The sequence below is a fragment of the Zea mays genome, chromosome 6 (genome assembly GCF_902167145.1).
Source record: "Zea mays cultivar B73 chromosome 6, Zm-B73-REFERENCE-NAM-5.0, whole genome shotgun sequence".
In the NCBI taxonomy this organism is placed as follows: Eukaryota; Viridiplantae; Streptophyta; class Magnoliopsida; order Poales; family Poaceae; genus Zea; species Zea mays.
In genome coordinates this window covers 99,540,824-99,562,168 of record NC_050101.1, presented here as the reverse complement: position 1 = coordinate 99,562,168, position 21,345 = coordinate 99,540,824, and the positions used below count along the sequence as shown (strand labels likewise).

The following is a 21,345-nucleotide window of genomic DNA, read 5'->3' as shown; positions in this document are numbered from 1 at the left end:
AGAAGAAAGGAGAAGAAGAAGTATTACAAGAAGAAGGGCGGCGATGCCCATGTTTGTCGGGAGTGGGACTCCGACGAAAGCTCAAGCGACTCCTCCTCCGACGAGGACGCCGCCAACATCGCCGTCACCAAGGGCCTTCTCTTCCCCAACGTCGGCCACAAGTGTCTCATGGCCAAGGACGGCAAAAAGAAGGTAAAATCAAGGTCCTCCACTAAATATAAAACATCTAGTGATGAGGATGATGATAAAAATGAGGAGGATAACTTGCGCATTCTTTTTGATAACCTTAACATGGAACAAAAGGAAAAATTAAATGAACTAATTAGTGCCATCCATGAAAAGGATGATCTCTTGGACTCCCAAGAGGACTTCCTAATCAAGGAGAATAAGAAACATGTTAAGGTTAAAAATGCTTACGCTCTACAAGTTGAAAAATGTGAAAAATTGTCTAGTGAGCTAAGCACTTGCCGTGAGATGATTGACAACCTTAGAAATGAAAATGCTATTTTAAATGCTAAGGTTGATTCACATGTTTGTAATGTTTCAATTCCCAATCTTAGAAATGATAACGTTGACTTGCTTGCTAAGATTGATGAATTGAATGCATCTCTTGCTAGCCTTAGATTAGAGAATGAGAATTTAATTGCTAAGGCTAAAAATTTTGATGTTTGCAATGCTACTATTTCCGACCTTAGAACTAAGAATGAAATGTTGCATGCTAAGGTTGTAGAACTTAAATCTTGCAAACCCTCTACATCTAATGTTGAGCATGTTTCTATTTGCACTAGATGTAGAGATATTAATGTTGATGCTATCCATGATCACCTAGCCTTAATTAAAAAACAAAATGATCATATAGCTAAACTAGATGCTAAAATTGCCGAGCACAACTTAGAAAATGAGAAATTTAAATTTGCTCGTAGCATGCTTTATAATGGGAGACGCCCTGGCATCAAGGATGGCATTGGCTTCCAAAGGGGAGACAATGTCAAACTTAATGCCCCTCCTAAGAACTTGTCTAACTTTGTTAAGGGCAAAGCTCCCATGCCTCAGGATAACGAGGGTTACATTTTATACCCTGCAGGCTATCCTGAGAGCAAAATTAGGAAGATTCATTCTAGGAAGTCTCACTCTGGCCCTAACCATGCTTTCATGTATAAGGGTGAGACATCTAGTTCTAGGCAACCAACCCGTGCCAAGTTGCCTAAGAAGAAAATTCCTAATGCATCAAATGATCATGCCATTTCATTTAAAACTTTTGATGCATCTTATGTGCTTACTAGCAAATCCGGCAAAGTAGTTGCCAAATTTGTTGGGGGCAAACACAAGGATTCCAAGACTTGTGTTTGGGTACCCAAAGTTCTTGTATCTAATGCCAAAGGACCCAAAACAGTTTGGGTACCTAAAGTCAAGAACTAAATTTGTTTTGTAGGTTTATGCATCCGAGGGCTCAAGTTGGATACTCGACAGCGGGTGCACAAACCACATGACCGGGGAGAAAAGGATGTTCTCCTCATATGAGAAAAACAAAGATCCCCAACGAGCTATCACATTTGGGGATGGAAATCAAGGGTTGGTCAAAGGTTTGGGTAAAATTGCTATTTCACCTGACCATTCCATTTCCAATGTTTTTCTTGTTGATTCATTAGATTACAACTTGCTTTCTGTTTCCCAATTATGTCAAATGGGCTACAACTGTCTTTTTACTGATATAGGTGTCACTGTCTTTAGAAGAAGTGATGATTCAATAGCATTTAAGGGTGTGTTAGAGGGTCAGCTATACTTAGTAGATTTTGATAGAGCTGAGCTCGACACATGTTTAATTGCTAAGACTAACATGGGTTGGCTCTGGCACCGCCGACTAGCCCATGTTGGGATGAAGAATCTTCATAAGCTTCTAAAGGGAGAGCACATTTTAGGACTAACCAATGTTCATTTTGAGAAAGACAGGATTTGTAGCGCATGCCAAGCAGGGAAGCAAGTTGGCACTCATCATCCACACAAGAACATAATGACGACTGACAGGCCACTGGAGCTCCTACACATGGATCTATTCGGCCCGATCGCTTACATAAGCATCGGCGGGAGTAAGTACTGTCTAGTTATTGTGGATGATTATTCTCGCTTCACTTGGGTATTCTTTTTACAGGAAAAATCTCAAACCCAAGAGACCTTAAAGGGACTCTTGAGACGAGCTCAAAATGAGTTCGGCTTAAGGATCAAGAAAATAAGAAGCGACAACGGGACGGAGTTCAAGAACTCTCAAATTGAAGGCTTCCTTGAGGAGGAGGGCATCAAGCATGAGTTCTCCTCTCCCTACACGCCCCAACAAAATGGTGTAGTAGAGAGGAAGAATCGAACTCTATTGGACATGGCAAGAACCATGCTTGATGAGTACAAGACACCGGACCGGTTTTGGGCCGAAGCAGTCAACACCGCCTGCTACGCCATCAACCGGTTATATCTTCACCGAATCCTCAAGAAGACATCATATGAACTCCTAACCGGTAAAAAGCCCAACATTTCATATTTTAGAGTTTTTGGTAGCAAATGCTTCATTCTTATTAAAAGAGGTAGAAAATCTAAATTTGCTCCTAAAACTGTAGAAGGCTTTTTACTTGGTTATGACTCAAACACAAGGGCATATAGGGTCTTTAACAAGTCCACTGGACTGGTTGAAGTCTCTTGTGACGTTGTGTTTGATGAAACTAACGGCTCTCAAGTAGAGCAAGTTGATCTTGATGAGATAGGTGAAGAACAGGCTCCATGCATCGCGCTAAGGAACATGTCCATCGGGGATGTGTGTCCTAAGGAATCCGAAGAGCCTCCAAGTACACAAGATCAACCATCCTCCTCCATGCAAGCATCTCCACCAACTCAAAATGAGGATGAGGCTCAAAATGATGAAGAGCAAAATCAAGAAGACGAGCCACCTCAAGATGATAGCAATGATCAAGGGGGAGATACAAATGATCAAGAAAAGGAGGATGAGGAAGAACCAAGACCGCCACACCCAAGAGTCCACCAAGCAATCCAACGAGATCACCCCGTCGACACCATCCTCGGCGACATTCATAAGGGGGTAACTACTCGATCTCGGGTTGCTCATTTTTGTGAACATTACTCTTTTGTTTCCTCTATTGAGCCACACAGGGTAGAGGAAGCTCTCCAAGATTCGGATTGGGTGGTGGCGATGCAAGAGGAGCTCAACAATTTCACGAGGAACGAGGTATGGCATTTAGTTCCACGTCCTAACCAAAATGTTGTAGGAACCAAATGGGTCTTCCGCAACAAGCAAGATGAGCATGGTGTGGTGACAAGGAACAAAGCTCGACTCGTGGCCAAAGGGTATTCACAAGTCGAAGGTTTGGATTTTGGTGAAACCTATGCACCCGTAGCTAGGCTTGAGTCAATTCGCATATTATTGGCCTATGCTACTTACCATGGCTTTAAGCTCTATCAAATGGACGTGAAAAGTGCCTTCCTCAACGGACCAATCAAGGAAGAGGTCTATGTTGAGCAACCTCCCGGCTTTGAAGACAGTGAGTACCCTAACCATGTCTATAGGCTCTCTAAGGCGCTTTATGGGCTCAAGCAAGCCCCAAGAGCATGGTATGAATGCCTAAGAGATTTCCTTATTGCTAATGGCTTCAAAGTTGGCAAGGCCGATCCTACACTCTTTACTAAAACTCTTGAGAATGACTTGTTTGTATGCCAAATTTATGTTGATGATATTATATTTGGGTCTACTAACGAGTCTACATGTGAAGAGTTTAGTAGGATCATGACACAGAAATTCGAGATGTCGATGATGGGGGAGTTGAAGTATTTTCTAGGATTCCAAGTCAAGCAACTCCAAGAGGGCACCTTCATTAGCCAAACGAAGTACACTCAAGACATTCTTGCTAAGTTTGGGATGAAGGATGCCAAACCCATCAAGACACCCATGGGAACTAATGGGCATCTCGACCTCGACACGGGAGGTAAGTCCGTGGATCAAAAGGTATACCGGTCGATGATAGGTTCTTTACTCTATTTATGTGCATCTCGACCGGATATTATGCTTTCCGTATGCATGTGTGCAAGATTCCAATCCGACCCTAAGGAATCCCACCTTACGGCCGTAAAACGAATCTTGAGATATTTGGCTTATACCCCTAAGTTTGGGCTTTGGTACCCTCGGGGATCCACATTTGATTTACTTGGTTATTCGGATGCCGATTGGGCGGGGTGCAAAATCAATAGGAAGAGCACATCGGGGACTTGCCAGTTCTTGGGAAGATCCTTGGTGTCTTGGGCTTCAAAGAAGCAAAATTCGGTCGCTCTTTCCACCGCCGAAGCCGAGTACATTGCCGCAGGACATTGTTGCGCGCAATTGCTTTGGATGAGGCAAACCCTGCGGGACTACGGTTACAAATTAACCAAAGTCCCTTTGCTATGTGATAATGAGAGTGCAATTAAAATGGCCGACAATCCCGTCGAGCATAGCCGCACTAAGCACATAGCCATTCGGTATCATTTTCTTAGGGATCACCAACAAAAGGGGGATATCGAGATTTCTTACATTAATACTAAAGATCAATTAGCCGATATCTTTACCAAGCCACTTGATGAACAATCTTTTACCAGACTTAGGCATGAGCTCAATATTCTTGATTCTAGAAATTTCTTTTGCTAAGCTTGCACACATAGCTCTTTTGAATACCTTTGATCATATCTCTTTTATATGCTATGACTAATGTGTTTTCAAGTTTATTTCAAACCAAGTCATAGGTATATTGAAAGGGAATTGGAGTCTTCGGCGAAGACAAAGGCTTCCACTCCGTAACTCATACTTCGCCACCACTCCGAGCAACTCTCTCTTCTTTGGGGGAGAAATGAGCATCAAGGAAAAGGACTTCATCCTTGGGGGAGAGAGTAAAAGCTCAAACGCAAAAGGACTTCGTCTTTGGTATAATCTTAACTCACTTATTTATGACCAAAGGGGAAGATTGCACTTCAAGGGCTCTAATGATTCCGTTTTTGGCGATTCATGCCAAAAAGGGGGAGAAATGAGCCCAAAGCAAAAGGACCGCACCACCACCACCAAATTCAAAAACTTAGTGCTTTCCAAAAGTCTTTATCATTTGGTATCCTATTGTGTTCAAAAGGGGGAGAAAGTAGTATTTCAAAAATGGTATATCAAAACCCTCTTGAACACTAAGAGGTGGATCTCTTTTAGGGGGAGTTTTGTTTAGTCAAAGGAAAAGCATTTGAAACAGGGGGAGGAAATTTCAAATCTTGAAAATGCTTTTGCAAACTCTTATTTATTTACCTTTGACTATTTGCAAAAGATCTATGAAATGGATTTACAAAAGGTTTTGCAAAAACAAAACAAGTGGTGCAAACGTGGTCCAAAATGTTAAATAAGAAAGAAACATTCCATGCATATCTTGTAAGTAGTTTTATTGGCTCAATTCCAAGCAACCTTTACACTTACATTATGCAAACTAGTTCAATTATGCACTTCTATATTTGCTTTGGTTTGTGTTGGCATCAATCACCAAAAAGGGGGAGATTGAAAGGGAATTAGGCTTACACCTAGTTCCTATATAATTTTGGTGGTTGAATTGCCCAACACAAATCTTTGGACTAACTAGTTTGCCCAAGTGTATAGATTATACAGGTGTAAAAGGTTCACACTCAGCCAATAAAAAGACCAAGTTTTGGATTCAATAAAGGAGCAAAGGGGCAACCGAGGGCACCCCTGGTCTGGCGCACCGGACTGTCCGGTGTGCCACCGGACAGTGAACAGTACCTGTCCGGTGCACCAGGGGACTCAGACTCCAACTCTTCACTCTCGGGAATTCTCGGAAGCCGGCGCGCTATAATTCACCGGACTGTCCGGTGTGCACCGGACATGTCCGGTGCTCCAAGGAAGCTCGGCCTCCTGAACTCGCCAGCCTCGGGTTCGCGCGGCAGCCGCTCCGCTATAATTCACCGGACTGTCCGGTGTGCACCGGACTGTCCGGTGTGCCAGCGGAGCAACGGCTCCCTGCGGCGCCAACGGCTCCCTGCGGTGCATTAAATGCGCGCGCAGCGCGCGCAGAAGTCAGAATCGCCCATACCGGTGCACCGGACATCAAACAGTACATGTCCGGTGTGCACCGGACACCCAGGCGGGCCCACAAGTCAGAAGCTCCAACGGTCGGAATCCAACGGCAATGGTGACGTGGCAGAGGCACCGGACTGTCCGGTGTGCACCGGACTGTCCGGTGCGCCATCGAACAGAGGCTGCCAGCAACGGCCACTTTTGGTGGTTGGGGCTATAAATACCCCAACCACCCCACCATTCATTGCATCCAAGTTTTCCAACTTCTAACCACTTACAAGAGCTAGGCATTCAATTCTAGACACATACAAAGAGATCAAATCCTCTCCAATTCCACTCAAGCCTTTAGTGACTAGCGAGAGTGATTTGCCGTGTTCTTTTGAGCTCTTGCGCTTGGATTGCTTCTTTTCTTTCTCATTTGTTCTTGAGATTCCAACTCCATTGTAATCAAGGCGAGAGGCACCAATTGTGTGGTGGCCCTTGCGGGGAAGTTTTGTTCCCGGCTTTGATTAGAGAAGAGAAGCTCACTCGGTCCGTGGGACCGTTTGAGAGAGGGAAGGGTTGAAAGAGACCCGGCCTTTGTGGCCTCCTCAACGGGGAGTAGGTTTGCAAGAACCGAACCTCGGTAAAACAAATCCGCGTGTCACTCTCCTTATTTGCTTGCAATTTGTTTTGCGCCCTCTCTTGCGGACTCATTTATTATTACTAACGCTAACCCCGGCTTGTAGTTGTGTTTATATTTGTAAATTTCAGTTTCGCCCTATTCACCCCCCTTCTAGGCGACTATCACTTAGAGGCAAAAGTCCAAGCCTTTCCAGAAATAGCTAAGTACGAGTGGGATGACATCAGTGTTGAACCTCCCTCTCCGTCACCCCCTCCAACAGTTATTGATCCTTCTGTTGATGAAGAGGAGTTCTACTGCCCCGACGTCAGTGATGACTGGTACTTCAGTGATTCGGATAGGTCTACACGTAATAGCTACTGGAATCTGTATTAGGTACATGTATTCTAGTCAAAGGTACATGACATGCTTTTGAACTACCATATGCCATGTATGTCTAAGTCTAAGTGGTACCCAGTCTACCTGAAGTAGCAAGAATGATGTAAGGAATTCTGTAGTGTGTGAACTAAGTTCAGTACTATTTGTTATGTCCATCGTTTCGTACTGAAACTGTTTATGGCAGCCTATTATTATAACTGTGGTCGTATAAATGCTTCGTATCTACTACATTTCTTCAACTGCTTCTGTACATTTGAATCAGTTTAGAGCATATAACTAAATTTGTCCCATCTCCACAATTACTAGAATGGACCCAACAAACAATGCCACATCTTCGCAGCCCATGTCAAATGCCTCAAGTGGCCAGCAATTTCCTCCTCCACACCTTTTATGGCCTACGGGTTACATGCAGTAGAGTCCTATGGATTGTAACTTTATGGGAAACCTCAATTTTCCAAACCCTGCTCAAGGTCCGACAACAATGTGGGCTCCCATTCAGACAGGAAATAGTACTTCCCAATCTACCATGATTCCGGCCTCACAATCAGCAGTGTACTGGAATCATTACATGAACTTTGTCAGGAATCCTCTTGGGTCAGCTAAAGTGAATCCTTTTCCTGATTCCATTCCTCCTTCCAATACTAGTACACCATTGCAGGGTTCCAATACTATACCTTCATTACCTGTGAACTTGGACTCAGATGCTGAACATAGTGTTCATGACATCAATAGTCCAGAAAAGAATGCACCTCATGTTCAGAAACATAAGAAGTCGAAGGAACAAAACTTTACTGGGCCTGAAGATCTTCTCCTTTGCACAACATGGTTGCAAATAAGCAGTGACCCTGTTGTCCACACTGGACAACATAAGGAGGGCCTTTGGGCTCGAATTGAAAAAAGGTACAACGAACAGAGGGGGCAGTTTCCTTGTAGAGTAAACAGAGCCCTTAGCAGCAGATGGGACAAGATTAGAGCAGATGTTAGTAAGTTCTCTGGCTACTACGCAAGAGTTCTAAGAGAGAAACAAAGTGGCTTAACTAATGACGACAAGGTAAGCCATTTTGTACAGACTTTTATTCATGTTCATATGACAGTATACATGTTCACACAATATTGTAATGAAACCAAAATTTGTACAGACATCGAAGGCGGCAACATTGTTTGCACACGAGGAGAACAAACCTTTCCATTACATGCATTGCTGGCACCAACTGAAGGGGGAACCCAAATGGGAGAGCATTTGTAGTGGACATTCGTTCCGAGGATTGAATGCAAATCCAATTGGATCTACAAGTACTCTATCTGTTGATGCAAATGAAACTGATAGTGCATCTGCTGGTTTGACAGGAAAGCGGCCGCGTGGTCGTGATTACAGTAAATCAGAGAGAAACAAAGCTGCATCTTCTTCATCTCCAGAATACCTTAGCCGTTTGCAAGAAATAACTGAAAAACAAATTCAGAGGTCCATAAAAAAGGGTGAAAAGAAAGATAAGAGCTCTGAAGAAGACAGGGAAATAGAGAAAAAGAGGTTGGAATTGGAAGCACAAAAGGTAATCATTCGACAAAGGGAATTGAAACTTCAAGAATTGGATTCGGCCGAAAAAAGATTACAAAGGCTGGAGTCAACAAATGAAGAAGATGTCGATCCAGAAGTATGGATTATGATGAAAGAACAAAAAAAAAGTTGCAATAATTCATATTTAGTTTTGAGTAAACAATTTATTCGGTGACTCAAAACTTGAGCTTGTGCACGAAACCGGTTTGCATTATTTGTTTAAGTTTTCAGAAATATGTTTGTGAGACCATTATATTATTGTTCGAACCATAAGTCGTCAAGGACAGTTGTGCTGTCACTTATGTTGTATCGTGTTGTAATACAAAAAAATTATGTCTGCGTGCTGTGAACATGTTTGATTATTGTTTGATGCATTTGTTTGTCATGGTCTTGTCGGTCCAAAAATTACGGCAACTTTGTTTTCATTTCGAATGTTATGGTTTGCTTGGAACCCGAAGTGATGTGTGAACTCCTTTGCAATGTTATTGTTGACATGGCACCGTACTAGTTATGAATGTACACAATAACTAAGCACGGTGGCGAAACATCATTCATAGAATTCCGGATATTTATTTGAATACCGATAAGTAGGACATGACGGTGCACATTACAAATACTAAATTGAACTTCAAACTACGTAGCAATCAAAAGACATGTTTACATGCTTCCACGCCTAGCCCACAAATGCTCGACAAGATCATTTTGGAGGGAGCACGATCTATCTTGGCGACGAAGATCGAAGTGGTTTATCACCCATTCCGCCCTTCCTTCTCCAATAAGTTGAGATGGTTCAATGCCTGAAGTGTTGTCTCCAAAATCAATATTAGCAGCAAACGCCCCTTCGTCTTCGACAATCATGTTGTGCATGATGATGCAGGCTGTGATTATCTGAGTCAAACGATTACGATCCCAACCATACGTTGGACCTCGCAGCACCGCCCACCGTGCTTGAAGAACTCCAAATGCACGCTCAATATCCTTTCGACAACTTGCCTGCATCTGTGTGAAATATACTTTCTTTTGCTCATATGGGTGTCTGATTGCTTTTACAAATGTTGGCCAGTTGGGGTAAATACCATCAGCTAGGTAATAACTGAAGTTATAAGCATTACCATTAATTGTATAATTGACAGGTGGCATTCGACCTGTTGTCATGGGGTCGAATACTGGTGATCGGTGCAGCACGTTGACGTCGTTGTTTGTCCCTGGCATGCCAAAAAAGCATGCCAAATCCAAAGATCATACGTTGCTACAGCTTCTAGTATCATGGAAGCTCAACCATTTCTGCCACAAAACTGACCACGCCAGGCCGTAGGACAGTTCCGCCACTCCCAATGCATGCAATCTATAGAACCCAACATTCCAGGAAAACCCCTTGATTCGCTATTGTGCATGATGCGTGTTATGTCAGCTTCATTAGGAGTTCGTAGATACCACCCACTAAAGTATGCAATGATTGCGCGACAAAAATGATGAAGGCATTCCCTAGCTGTGGACTCCCCAATTTGAATGTACTCGTCTACCGCATCAGAAGGTAACCCATATGCAAGTACCCGCATTGCCGCACATACTTTTTGGAGGGGACCCAGTCCTGGCATGCCAGTTGCGTCAACCCGTTGTGTAAAGTAAGAATCATGATGTTGAAGTCCTTGCAAGATGAGGAGAAACAGAGGCCTACTCATGCGGAACCTAATAAACGAACATACAATAGTAGTAAATACTATGGAAATATCGTACCCTATTTGAATAACATGAAGTGCGTACCTTCTACGAAACACGTGGGGTGGATACACTGGGTTCGGCCCGAAGTAGTGATGGTGGATAAGGTTTTCTCCAGCAAAATGATCCCTATGAATGACGCGGCGAGGTAAACGGGACCGTCGTCGGTGATGGCGTGTGGCCTCTATGTTGAGGGTAAGAAGATTGACAAGCAGAAGTGTTTCGTCCTCACTATCACTGGAATCAGAATCATGTTCCCTATGCCTGTGAGACATAGCGTCAAATGGCTAAGTTGTTGAACAACTCTTCTATGTGGGTACATATGTGAAGAGAAGTATTGCATATATATAGGGGAGAGCAATGTGGCTTCAGGGGGAAGTAAGTGGCTTCCGTTGAAAGCCAACCATGGCTTTCGTTGCAAGACAAGTGCGGCTTGCCACGCACGACTCGTCGAGTTTCCTCTGACCGTAAGCGTGGTTATATATATATTTCATACAATTATATTTCAAATTTTTTGATGGACCATAATTTTTGACGCAATGGTGTTTTATATATTTTGCGCAATTTAAATGAAACAAATAATTTTTTTAAATTTTATTTTTTTAAAGAAGAGCAACATGTCGGACGTGTGCAAACAAATAAAATTAAAACAAAAATGAAGTTGGTTAAGTTAGTTATATGGAAATGTATATTTAATGAGTAGAGGGATATATAGGGGAAAATTTAGGGAGAACGGTTGCGGGATGAGTGAAAATAAGGGATGGAATCTTGCTGACGTGACTGCATAGTAACATTTAGGGGGGAAAATTTAGAGGGAACGGTTGTGGATAGCTGGCTGCAGCAGTGACCGTTAGCCAGCCCCGTGCCCCTGCATGTCGGATGCAGCAGATCCTCTAAGCCCGTAGCGTTTGTCTCTACAAGGCCCTCCAGCGAGCGGACCGCTTCTCTTTCCCTCTATTTCTGGCGTGTTATTGTTCATGCGCGCTACCACTGTTTGGTACGGTAGTCGTGGGCCTACGATTAATTGTTAGTAAATAAAAAATTGATAATGGATGAAAAGTAAGTATACAAAATAATATTTTATGGTTTGTAGTGGGGTATATGGGAAGTATTTAGGGAAAACCGGTACGGGAGATGAAAAATCAGGGGATGAAATGTTGATGATGTGACAAAAAAAGTGATAGAGGAAAATTTGGGGAACCGCTGTGGATAGCCTAAGACTAGCCGCAGCGCTTGCGCTACTGTGCCCCCTCCCCTTGCGTAGGGGGCTCTAAGCCCGCATCGGCTGACACTAAAGAGCCCCCTACGCGCTTCAGCCGTAGGGGAGAGCTCGCACGTCCCCCAGATCAAGGGGAGCACTGTAGCGCCTCCTTACACAGTGCTCCCCTATTTAATAGTTGACAAAAAATTATAATAAAAGAGAAATAATGTTAGATAATGATATTTTATAGTTGTAGTGGGGTATAGGGAGATAATATAGTGGGAACCGCTGCGAAGATGAAAACATAGGGGGTAAAATATTAATGATGTGACGCAAAAAAGTGATATAGGGGAAAAAATTTAGGGGAAACCACTGCGGATAGCCTAAGACTTTGAACGCTACAACGAATAGGGTTGGCTTCATATACTACGTGGAGGGGAGGTTGACCATGATGAAAAATGATGATGCATCTTCTCCATAGACGTACCCTAAATTTCTACCCTTATATCATTTTTTTGTCACGTCATCAACATTTTATCCTCTATTTTTTATCCCCGCAGTGGTTTTGAAAGGAAAATAGGGTTTAACCTTTTTCTATAAATAATTTTGGTGGTTGAATGCCCAACACAAATAATTGAACTAACTAGTTTACTCTAGATTATATTCCACAGGTGCATAAAGGTTCAACACAAACCGATAAAAAGATTAAAGAAAGGGTTCAAAAGAAAGGAACAAAAGAAACCGAAGTGTGCCCTGGTCTGGCGCACCGGACTGTCCGGTGCACCAGGATCGTACAACTCTGAACTCTTCACCTTCGGGTTTCTCCAGCGCCACTCCTCTATAATTCACCAGATGTCTGGTGTGCCAAGTGGAGCAACGGCTACCAGCGCAACGGTCGACTGCAACGGACGCCTACAACGCTACAGTGCGCGGACAGTTCGTGCAGAAGTCAGAGCAGCCGCCAGAGGCGCATCAGACAGTGAACAGTACTTGTCCGGTATCACTAGCAGACAAAGCTCCAACGGTCGAACCCTAACGGTTGGGTGACGTGGCTGGCGCACCGGACAGTGTCTGGTACGCCCATCGACAGCAGCCTGCCCCAACGGTTGTTTTGGTGGTGAGGGCTATAAATACCCCTCAACCACCTCCACTCCAACCATCCAAGCATTCAATACATTGCATTCAATACAAGAGCAATAGACTGACACAATTCAAATGATCGATCCGCTCAAAGTCCCAAATTCAACTCTAGCGTATTAGGACTTGTGAGAGGATCATTTGTGTTTCTTTGTTGCTCTTGGTTGCTTGGTTGGGTTTCTTTTCTTTCTCACTTCTTATTTTCAAGCTTTGTAAGCGAGGCAAGAGACACCAATTGTGTGGTGGTCTTTGCGGGGTCTAAGTGACCCGTGAGATTAAGGAAGAAGCCTCACTCGGTCTAAGTGACCGTTTGAGAGAGGGAAAGAGTTGAAAGAGACTCGGTTTTTGTGACCACCTCAACGGGGACTAGGTTCTTTAGAACCGAACCTCGGTAAAACAAATCACCGTGTCATTCGCTTTATTTTCTTGGTTGATTTGTTTTTACCTCTCTCCCGGACTTGACATTTGTTCTAACGCTAACCCCGGCTTGTAGTATGTTTAAAATTTATCCACCCCCTCTAGGCGACTTTCAGGTTTCCTCTAAATTCTTCCCATACACCCCACTACAATCATAAAATATTATATTCTATACCTACTTTTCATCCTCTATCAATTTTTTAATGTACTAACAATTAGAAGGGGACCCACATCGGGCACTGGTTTCGAGGGCAGGGCCAGCTTGCAACTCGCCATATCTGGCGCGGTCCTGTGCATTTCTCTATAGCGGTAGCGCGTAGAGGAAATCATAGGTCTAAATTATCCTCATACACCCCACTACAACCATAAAATATTATATTCTATACCTACTTTTCATTCTCTATCAATTTTTTATCTACTAACAACAATTTTTTATCTACTAACAATTAGAAGGGGACCCACATCGTGCACTGGTTTTGAGGGCAGGGGCCAGCTTGCAGCCCGCCACATACATCTGGCGCGGTCGTGTGCATTTCTCTAGAGCTCTAGCGCGTAGGCAAACATAACATATGGCGCTAATAAGGAACAGAGGTAGGGGAAAGGACGGCTGCGGACAGCCTAAGGATTTATCTTTAGGACGAGCCAATCCAATCTTATATTATTAATAAAAAGAATATATATATATATATATATATATATATATATATATATATATATAAATAATATAATAGTCTCTGGTTATAATAATTAACATATTTATGTGCTATGTACATAATAACTTTTAACCATAGATATATAAAGTAAAAAATCGTTTTGGTTGGAGGCGTACAAAATACTGGCATCGGCTGGTGGCGATGGGGAGCAGCAGCGATGCAGATCTGTGAGAACCGATCAAACTTTTAACTTCACTTGGCATGTGAGGGGCATGTTTCTGTTTGAATGTAAATGAGAACAAGGACAAAGAATGTTTCAAGTGTCTTTTTTCCGTTGATCAATGTCATGTTCAAATACACAGTGATCACTGCCGGGACTGACCAGAAGGAGAAGCTATCACACAACGTAGCAGGTCAGGACAAGCATAATTTGCAGATGGGGCAACTACATTTCGATTTAAGAACCTGTAGACCACATTTTGCCATAAAAAAGTTCTCAGGCACTACAATGTTCTTACAGTTTTCTCATCTCATGTATTAACCGTACAGAATCACCCACAAATGTCAGAAGGGGGTGCTCGAGACATGCATCTCTGCTACCATCACCTTGACGTCGATGAGCGAGCGGTGATGGAAATGTGATACGTTGAGCTCCTTTGCTTACGATAAGAAGAATACACATCGTCATACTGGCTCACCTCGTTCGGATCGGCGGATGCTCCGAGACCCAACCGGCCGCTGGACCCTGGCTTACTGTCGACGCTGCCATCGGCGTGCATCCCTGTCTCAGGGTTCAGAAGCAGATTCGGCGGGGGAGGGATGCAGGCGCCTCCCTTCCGCGCAGGAAGCTCCCTCTCGTAGTCGTCGTAGTCATCGGGCTCGCCTTGCCTCATCGGACCTTCTGACGGGTTCACCTCCCCAATGTCGCTGAAGAACTTGGACACGCGCTCGAGGATCTCGGACTCCGGGACTGACGATGGCGGGATGGTCGTGGGGATGTCGAGCGGGCTCAGGGAAGAGTACGGTACCCCGCTGCCTATTTGCATCTTCCGAACCATTCCAGGGATGAGGCCAGGCGGGAAGAGCGGATAAGGAGGTGGAGTTGAATCGTTTGCGGCGGCAGTGCTTTGAGGAGCCACAGCGGGAACTGTTGACGACGGTTGCACTGGCAAAGATCCTGCAAATGCATTTTGGCCTACAGGAGGATAGACACCGGCTGTAAGTTGGTTTGATGGAAACTGTGCGGTGGGGACAGATTGGCTTGCACCAGCGACAGGATGGATCGGCTTATCCTTCTCTGGAGGTTCCGAGGACCATTTTGAGGGCACTGGCGCTGATCCTGCAAAAACATCTAGTTAGCAGCCTTTAGGTCTACTACCAAAAAGCAAAATGTGCATGCATTATTAGATTTTAAAGGCTATTCCAAATAGACATTGTAACACCAGAGAATCAAAAGACAGAACGATTTTAACTGAGAAACACAAGTAATCAACCATGATGGGCCAGATAGGTTTCCAGGAACGAATTCTAGTTGTTGCAGAGTGGACGGTTGACACCGGCCCGTTAGTGGTGGGTGGCCAGGGTTCGGGGATTTTCTCGGTCGGGACCATTGTTTCGGCCTCTTCTTAATATAATATTGGGATAGCGGTCTTTCCCTCCCTGGCCGAGTTTTTTTTTATCCTAGAAAATTATGAGTCGTTCTAAAATAGTGGCTACAACTTATAACACCTAGTGCGGTCCAGAGCTGCTAGGATCACAGCTGTGAGATGATGAATCAAATGAAGAAAAATGGTAATCAGATGGAAACTCACAGGTTAAGTACTCAAAGAATACAAAATAGTGTCCTTCTTTCAGAGCTAGCATAGCATCATCATCGGACAACCAAAAGAAAAAGTTGAAGTACCTAGACACAATGGGAAATAGTAGTAGTAAAGGAAGCAGAGAAAGGAGATACCTGAAAAGGTCGTAGGGTCTGGTGAAACATGTCGTGGCACCAGCGAATAAGGCAAGCCACCTTTCATCTCTCTTTCAAAATTAGCAATTGTTTCCTGGTCGTAAACTTCCTTTGAACCCCAAAACTGCAGGATCTTCTCAACACGGGTCTGGTTGTCATCTTTACTCTGTGAATTATTGTAAACCCTTGCAAGCATGGGACCCAGTACGGATTTGAAAGCAATAGCCTCATTGTCAAGGTCCCGAATACTAGTTCGTCTCTGTAAGCTGTAGCATGTCAAATACATTCAGAAATCAGCGATGGATTAAATTAAATACACATAGTTACAAGTCATGTACACTTCGAAATTCTCAGAAGCTACATTTGATCGGGTGACGGGTGTCATGCATTATCCTAACCAAACAAAATCCTTAGGCCTTGTTCGGTTATTCCAATTACATGTGGATTGGAGTGTATTGGAAAGGATTGTGATGGATTTTGACTTACTATTGACTTAAACTGACTCAATACCACCCAATCCACATGGGTTAAGGGTGAAACGAACAAGCCCTTAGTCATCTGAACAATTCCAATCTATTTGGGTATTATTCAATATCATCAGCCCATTTAAAACATATAGTAAAACTTCATTTCAACTTGATACATGCATTTCTATTTCCCCACATGGCCCCCTCCTATTGCAGTGTCTAAATTTATACCATATTTAGCACTTCCTTATGCTACATGGAAACTAAGATCTGATTACAGACACAGTTGTTAATCTCATTCTAGTACAGGCCAGGATGGCCGGATTACCTCAGACCACTGTATAGACTGGCACAACAGAGGTCAAATCCAGTACTGGTCATGGTTCTGGCTCTTTTGACTGGTCAACGATTAGTCAGGCTGGTCGCCTGTTTGTGTCCGATTAGGCAGACGACCCGACTAAATGGGCTGGTCGTCCGACTAATCGTCGATTAGGGCAACTAATTGTCCACTTACTGTTTCCTGGTCGCCCGGCTAGGGTTTTGGTATGGGGCCATTTTCAGTCCATCTACAGTATCATTTAGTCTGGCCTCTTCTCTCCTCTGCCCATACCCAGCTGCCCGGCTGCCAAAACGCTGTACACGTACACCTCCTCTCGTGCCCGACCTCCAGCCTTCAGACCTACCTGGTCGCCGAAGGCTGCCCTTGCACCCCAGACCGGACATCGAGCTCCAGCGGCCACAGAACACCGGCGACTGCTCACCTTTGCCCCTCTGATGGCCTGCTCCACCGGTGCCTCTGCCTGCTCGGCTGCTGCAGTCCAGACGGCCAGTACTGACGGCAGCTGTGATAGAGCACCGACGACGACTGTGACAAACTACCGGCGTCTCCACTCTCCAGCAGACCAGCACCATTGACGAGATGAGCTCGTCATCTCAAGGTTCCTCCTACCCCCTTCTCTGTATTTCTTGCCCGTGCCCAGTGCCGAACTAGTGGATGGTTGCTGGCTTACTGCTTTACTCCTAAGCCATTGCTAGGTAGTCAGGTTCAGGTAAGTAACAAATCACAATAAAGCAATCAGTTATTTTGTTTATCCTAGCTGGTTGTTCTAATTTATATAATGTATGTAGGTTATATATATATATATATATATATATATATATATATATATATATATATATATATATATATATATATATATATATATATATAAGTCGCCTAGTCGGTCCCAGGGTTCGACCAGACGACTTGAAATCATTGGTGGATGCTGAACATATGAATTAGTCACTCTACAAACTGCTGCACTACAGCAATGAGATATAGAAACAATATATGGTGGTTAGATAACACTTCATGCACTGGTATGTTATTCAGCATGATAACTGAAGTATTCATCAAAATGAGCATAAGGAATATTTGTCATCGGAAGAACTACAATTAACAAATAAAAGGCCTAAAGTAAGAAGTCCTACTTTAATAAACATAGGAAACAAATCAAGCCATACCTTTCAAAAAGAATATCGTTCACCAGGAAAATTATGTGCAGCTGCCGCTCCGAATCCTCCAACACAAATACTCTCTCCTTAAGAGCTTCAGCCAGAGCCGGCGCGAACGGCAATCTTTGCATAAACCATGACTTCGCTCCCTTTATTGATTCCTTAGTGCCATTAAGATTGATAAGCACATCTTGGAGCTCAGCAGCAACATCTGCAGGGAGCGGTCCGGACAGTCCCTTGAATGGTTGCGCCGCAGCTTCATAGTCCCCATGGCCGTGAGCAGCAGCAAACTGCTGGTGCTGGTCATAGAATGGCGGGTACCCCGGCTGGTGAATCGGCGGTCCCCTCATCATAGGGCCCATAGGCGGCATCATATGCATCGAGGCCGGCGGGTAGGGCGCGGGCACCGGCGGGCGCGGCAAGAGCCAGAGCATGTACCTGTAGTAGGCGTGACCTTCCCCGCCGAAGACGAAGGCGTAGTCCGGGTTGTCGTGCTGCTTGTCGCGGATCATGGCCTCGAAATCCGGCCCGTTCTTCGCGATGTACTCGACGAGCTTGTCGATGCGCTTCTGGAGCTCCGGATCGGCGGGTGGAGCGGCCGGAGGAGGCGGGGCGGACTCGAACGGTGGCGGGTGCATGTAAGGGTGGTGCGGCGGCGGCGGGGAGGGCGTGGACAAGGCGTGCGGCGGCGGCGGGTGCGCTGCGTACGGGGGAGGCGGCTGCTGGTGCGGCAGCAGGTGCGAGTAGGCAGGCGGCATGGGGCGCGCATAGGGCGCGGGCCGGTACTGCGGGAGCGGCGCGCCGTAAGGGTGGGGCGGGTACTGAGGCGGCGGCGCCTGTGGGTGGTACCCGCCGTACTGCGGCGGCGGTGGCTGCTGCCCCTGTGCGTACGCCATGGCCGCAGCCGCGTAGTCCTGGGGTTGCCGGTCCATGGGCTCCGACGAGAAGAAGGGTAGGGCTCCGACGAAAGAAGGGTAGGGCTCCGAGAGCCGGCGGCGGCTGAGACGACTCACGGGACAGGGGAGGAGGAGGAGAGGGTCCGTGACAGCTCCCGGCCGTCGATGCGTATCTCTGGCGTTCCCTGCAATCCAAGGGAGCAGACGGGCCCAGGCGCAGCTGCACCTCCTCCGCACGCTGCGCAGGCCTAGCAACGCGGCCTGTTAAGACGTTCCCCTCGCTGAGCCCAGCCCAGACGCTGCGCTTCTTTATTTTAGCGCGAGGGTTAGAGCCGCCAGGATCCATCCACTGTTCGATTTTTAAGTATTCTAACTAGGTGAGTGTCCGTGCGTTGCAACGACAAACCAATTAGAAGAGACCACGATAGAAGAATGGAAGTGAGGGAATACTTGACAGGTTCTAATATGATGTAAACACCTAGAATATGTTTCTCCACATACATTTCTTTCCATAGAATGCTATATAACTACATTTCATAAATTGCTAGGAATCCAAGAGCAAATGACTGAACATGGACAAGGTAAAAGACAGGAAAGAAAGATAGTGTTCTATAGTGAATCAACTTATGAGTTAGTGGGTGTGATGTATTTTACTTATGTCTGATGTTTTCTCCCTATTTTGCAGAGGGGGGAGATAAGTCGTATGAAAGAAAATATGTACCAAAAATCATGAACAAGCTGCACTGGAACAAATGATTTTTAGCATATTTACTAAATGGCAGTCACGACTATTACCACCCACACCTATAAAACGTAATCCAATACACCTGACTTGAATGTATTACCTTCTATGACCATGTGTGTGACTAATTTAAGAACTACACAATCAAATTCATTTGCATAATATCAGGATACCTAACTATACAACAAAAGTAACTGATTCACTGTTCAAGACTGAAGATTCAGATACCTTTGAACAAGGTCTCGAATGACACAAGTTGGCTTCAATGCATTCGCTTAGCTTCTCGACGAACAAATTTCACTAAATCTCCTTCAACCATTTGTTGTTGTATAGGCCTTACAAACGTCCAAATAAAGGCCCTATTTGTGGAAGTTGTTGTGCGTTGTGATGGCACACACAAATTTACAATTTGAAAGCACCATATGCTAAAGATAATATTGAGTCTTTTGTAAAAAATTACTGAGACAAATGAAAAGAAACAAAAACTATGGTGCCAGTGCATCCTTACGAGCTTCTTTTAACAAGAACAAATGAGTGATAAAAATTTATCATTCCACCAATTTGTAGCATTTAGATGTGAGGACCTCATAAATGTTTTCTGCCTAGTTATTCAGTGATACAATACCTTCCAGCAACAACCAAATTTAGGATATAACACCTAAAAAGCTAAAGGAACAGAAAAGGTCAGGCATCAAGCAGCTGGTACAACTGAATGATCGTGGAATACAGTACCTCCATAGGAAAATATACATGTCGTGAATCACCGTAAGTCTGAAGGCAAGGCCAAGAGACATACTTCATTTTTTCTTATCCCAGTCCAAGCTGAAACGAAACACCATAGACTTTACGCTGAAACTAAACAACGTAGAATTTAGTATTAGCTTAGCACAGAAGAGTAAATGAGATTTAATCCATAGAAAAGCTAAGACTTTCTTTGACAAATTGTTAGATACAATAGTGTCGGCGTTTCGACCCCGGGGGGTCCCTGGACCGACGAGTAAATTGTCGTCGCGTGCCCCAGCCCAGATGGGTCGGCGCGAGACGGAGCGCGAAGGGGGGAAAACCGGAGGGAGACAGGCGTAAAAGGGGAAACCCGCGGCCTTCGTGTTTGTCCCGCGCCCAGGTCGGGTGCGCTTGCAGTAGGGGGTTACAAGCGTCCGCGTGGGAGGGAGCGAGAGGCCTGCACGCGCCGTCCCGTCCTCCCCGCGCGGCCAACCCTCTATAAGAGGGCCCTGGACCTTCCTTTTATAGGCATAAGGAGAGGGTCCAGGTGTACAATGGAAGATGTAGCAGTGTGCTAACGTGTCTAGCAGAGAGGAGCTAGTTCCCTAAGTACATGCCGTCGTGGCAGCCGGAGAGGTTTTGGCACCCTGTTCATGATGTCGTGGCCGTCGGAGGAGCGCTGGAGCCTGGCGGAAGGGCAGCTGTCGGGGCTGTCGAGTCCTTGCTGACGTCTCCTTGCTTCCGTAAGGGGGCTGAGAGCCGCCGTCGTCATGGAGCATGCGGGGCGCCATCATTACTTGTTTACCGGGGCGAGCCAGATGGGACGCCGGTCTTGTTCCCCGTAGCCTGAGCTAGCTAGGGGTAGGGTAATGATGGCCCCTCCTGTGACGTGGTCGGTCCGAGCCCTGGGTTGGGCGAGGCGGAGGCTCCTCCGAGGTCGAGGTCGAGCCTATCTTCCGAGGTCGAGGTCGAGCCTATCTTCCGAGGTCGAGGTCGAGTCCGAGCCCCTGGGTCGGGCGAGGCGGAGACCGTCGGCTGAGGCCAGGGCCGAGTCCGAGCCCTAGGGTCGGGCGAGGCGGAGTTCGTCGTCTTCCGGGGCCGAGGCCGAGTCCGAGCCCTGGGGTCGGGCGAGGCGGAGTTCGTCGTCTTTCGGGGTCGAGGCCGAGTCCGAGCCCTGGGGTCGGGCGAGGCGGAGTTCGTCGTCTTCCGAGGCCGAGGCCGAGTCTGGGCCCTAGGGTCGGGCGAGGCGGAGTTTCCTATGGCGCCCGAGGCCGGACTTGGCTACTGTCAGCCTCA

At 45.5% G+C, this 21,345-nt stretch overlaps 2 protein-coding genes across 2 annotated transcripts; both read right to left on the bottom strand.

Annotated features, from left to right (window-relative positions):
• Nucleotides 1-9,303: 9,303 nt before the first annotated feature.
• On the bottom strand, nt 9,304-10,640 carry LOC109940479 (protein ALP1-like). The gene is made up of 3 exons (XM_020540013.1): nt 10,411-10,640; nt 9,947-10,335; nt 9,304-9,851 (listed from the first exon to the last, which is right to left on the bottom strand). Exons 1-3 carry the CDS (start codon nt 10,638-10,640, stop codon nt 9,304-9,306), a joined length of 1,167 nt encoding a protein of 388 aa, XP_020395602.1.
• A 3,445-nt stretch (nt 10,641-14,085) lies between these two features.
• On the bottom strand, nt 14,086-18,841 carry LOC100216800 (uncharacterized). Its single transcript, NM_001143199.2, has 3 exons — nt 17,698-18,841; nt 15,728-15,993; nt 14,086-15,112 (listed from the first exon to the last, which is right to left on the bottom strand). The coding sequence occupies exons 1-3, from the start codon at nt 18,618-18,620 to the stop codon at nt 14,376-14,378; spliced, it is 1,926 nt and encodes a 641-aa protein (NP_001136671.2). The 5' UTR covers nt 18,621-18,841; the 3' UTR covers nt 14,086-14,375.
• Nucleotides 18,842-21,345: the final 2,504 nt, after the last annotated feature.

Coding starts and splice junctions, on each gene's coding strand:
- LOC109940479 (XM_020540013.1), bottom strand. CDS start 10,640: ATGTCTCACAGGCATAGGGAACATGATTCTGATTCCAGTGATAGTGAG. Junction 10,336..10,410: donor CCCCACGTGTTTCGTAGAAG/GTACGCACTTCA, acceptor TTCGTTTATTAG/GTTCCGCATGAGTAGGCCTC. Junction 9,852..9,946: donor CTGTCCTACGGCCTGGCGTG/GTCAGTTTTGTG, acceptor TTGGCATGCCAG/GGACAAACAACGACGTCAAC.
- LOC100216800 (NM_001143199.2), bottom strand. CDS start 18,620: ATGGACCGGCAACCCCAGGACTACGCGGCTGCGGCCATGGCGTACGCA. Junction 15,994..17,697: donor AACGATATTCTTTTTGAAAG/GTATGGCTTGAT, acceptor GACATGCTACAG/CTTACAGAGACGAACTAGTA. Junction 15,113..15,727: donor AGACCCTACGACCTTTTCAG/GTATCTCCTTTC, acceptor ATGTTTTTGCAG/GATCAGCGCCAGTGCCCTCA.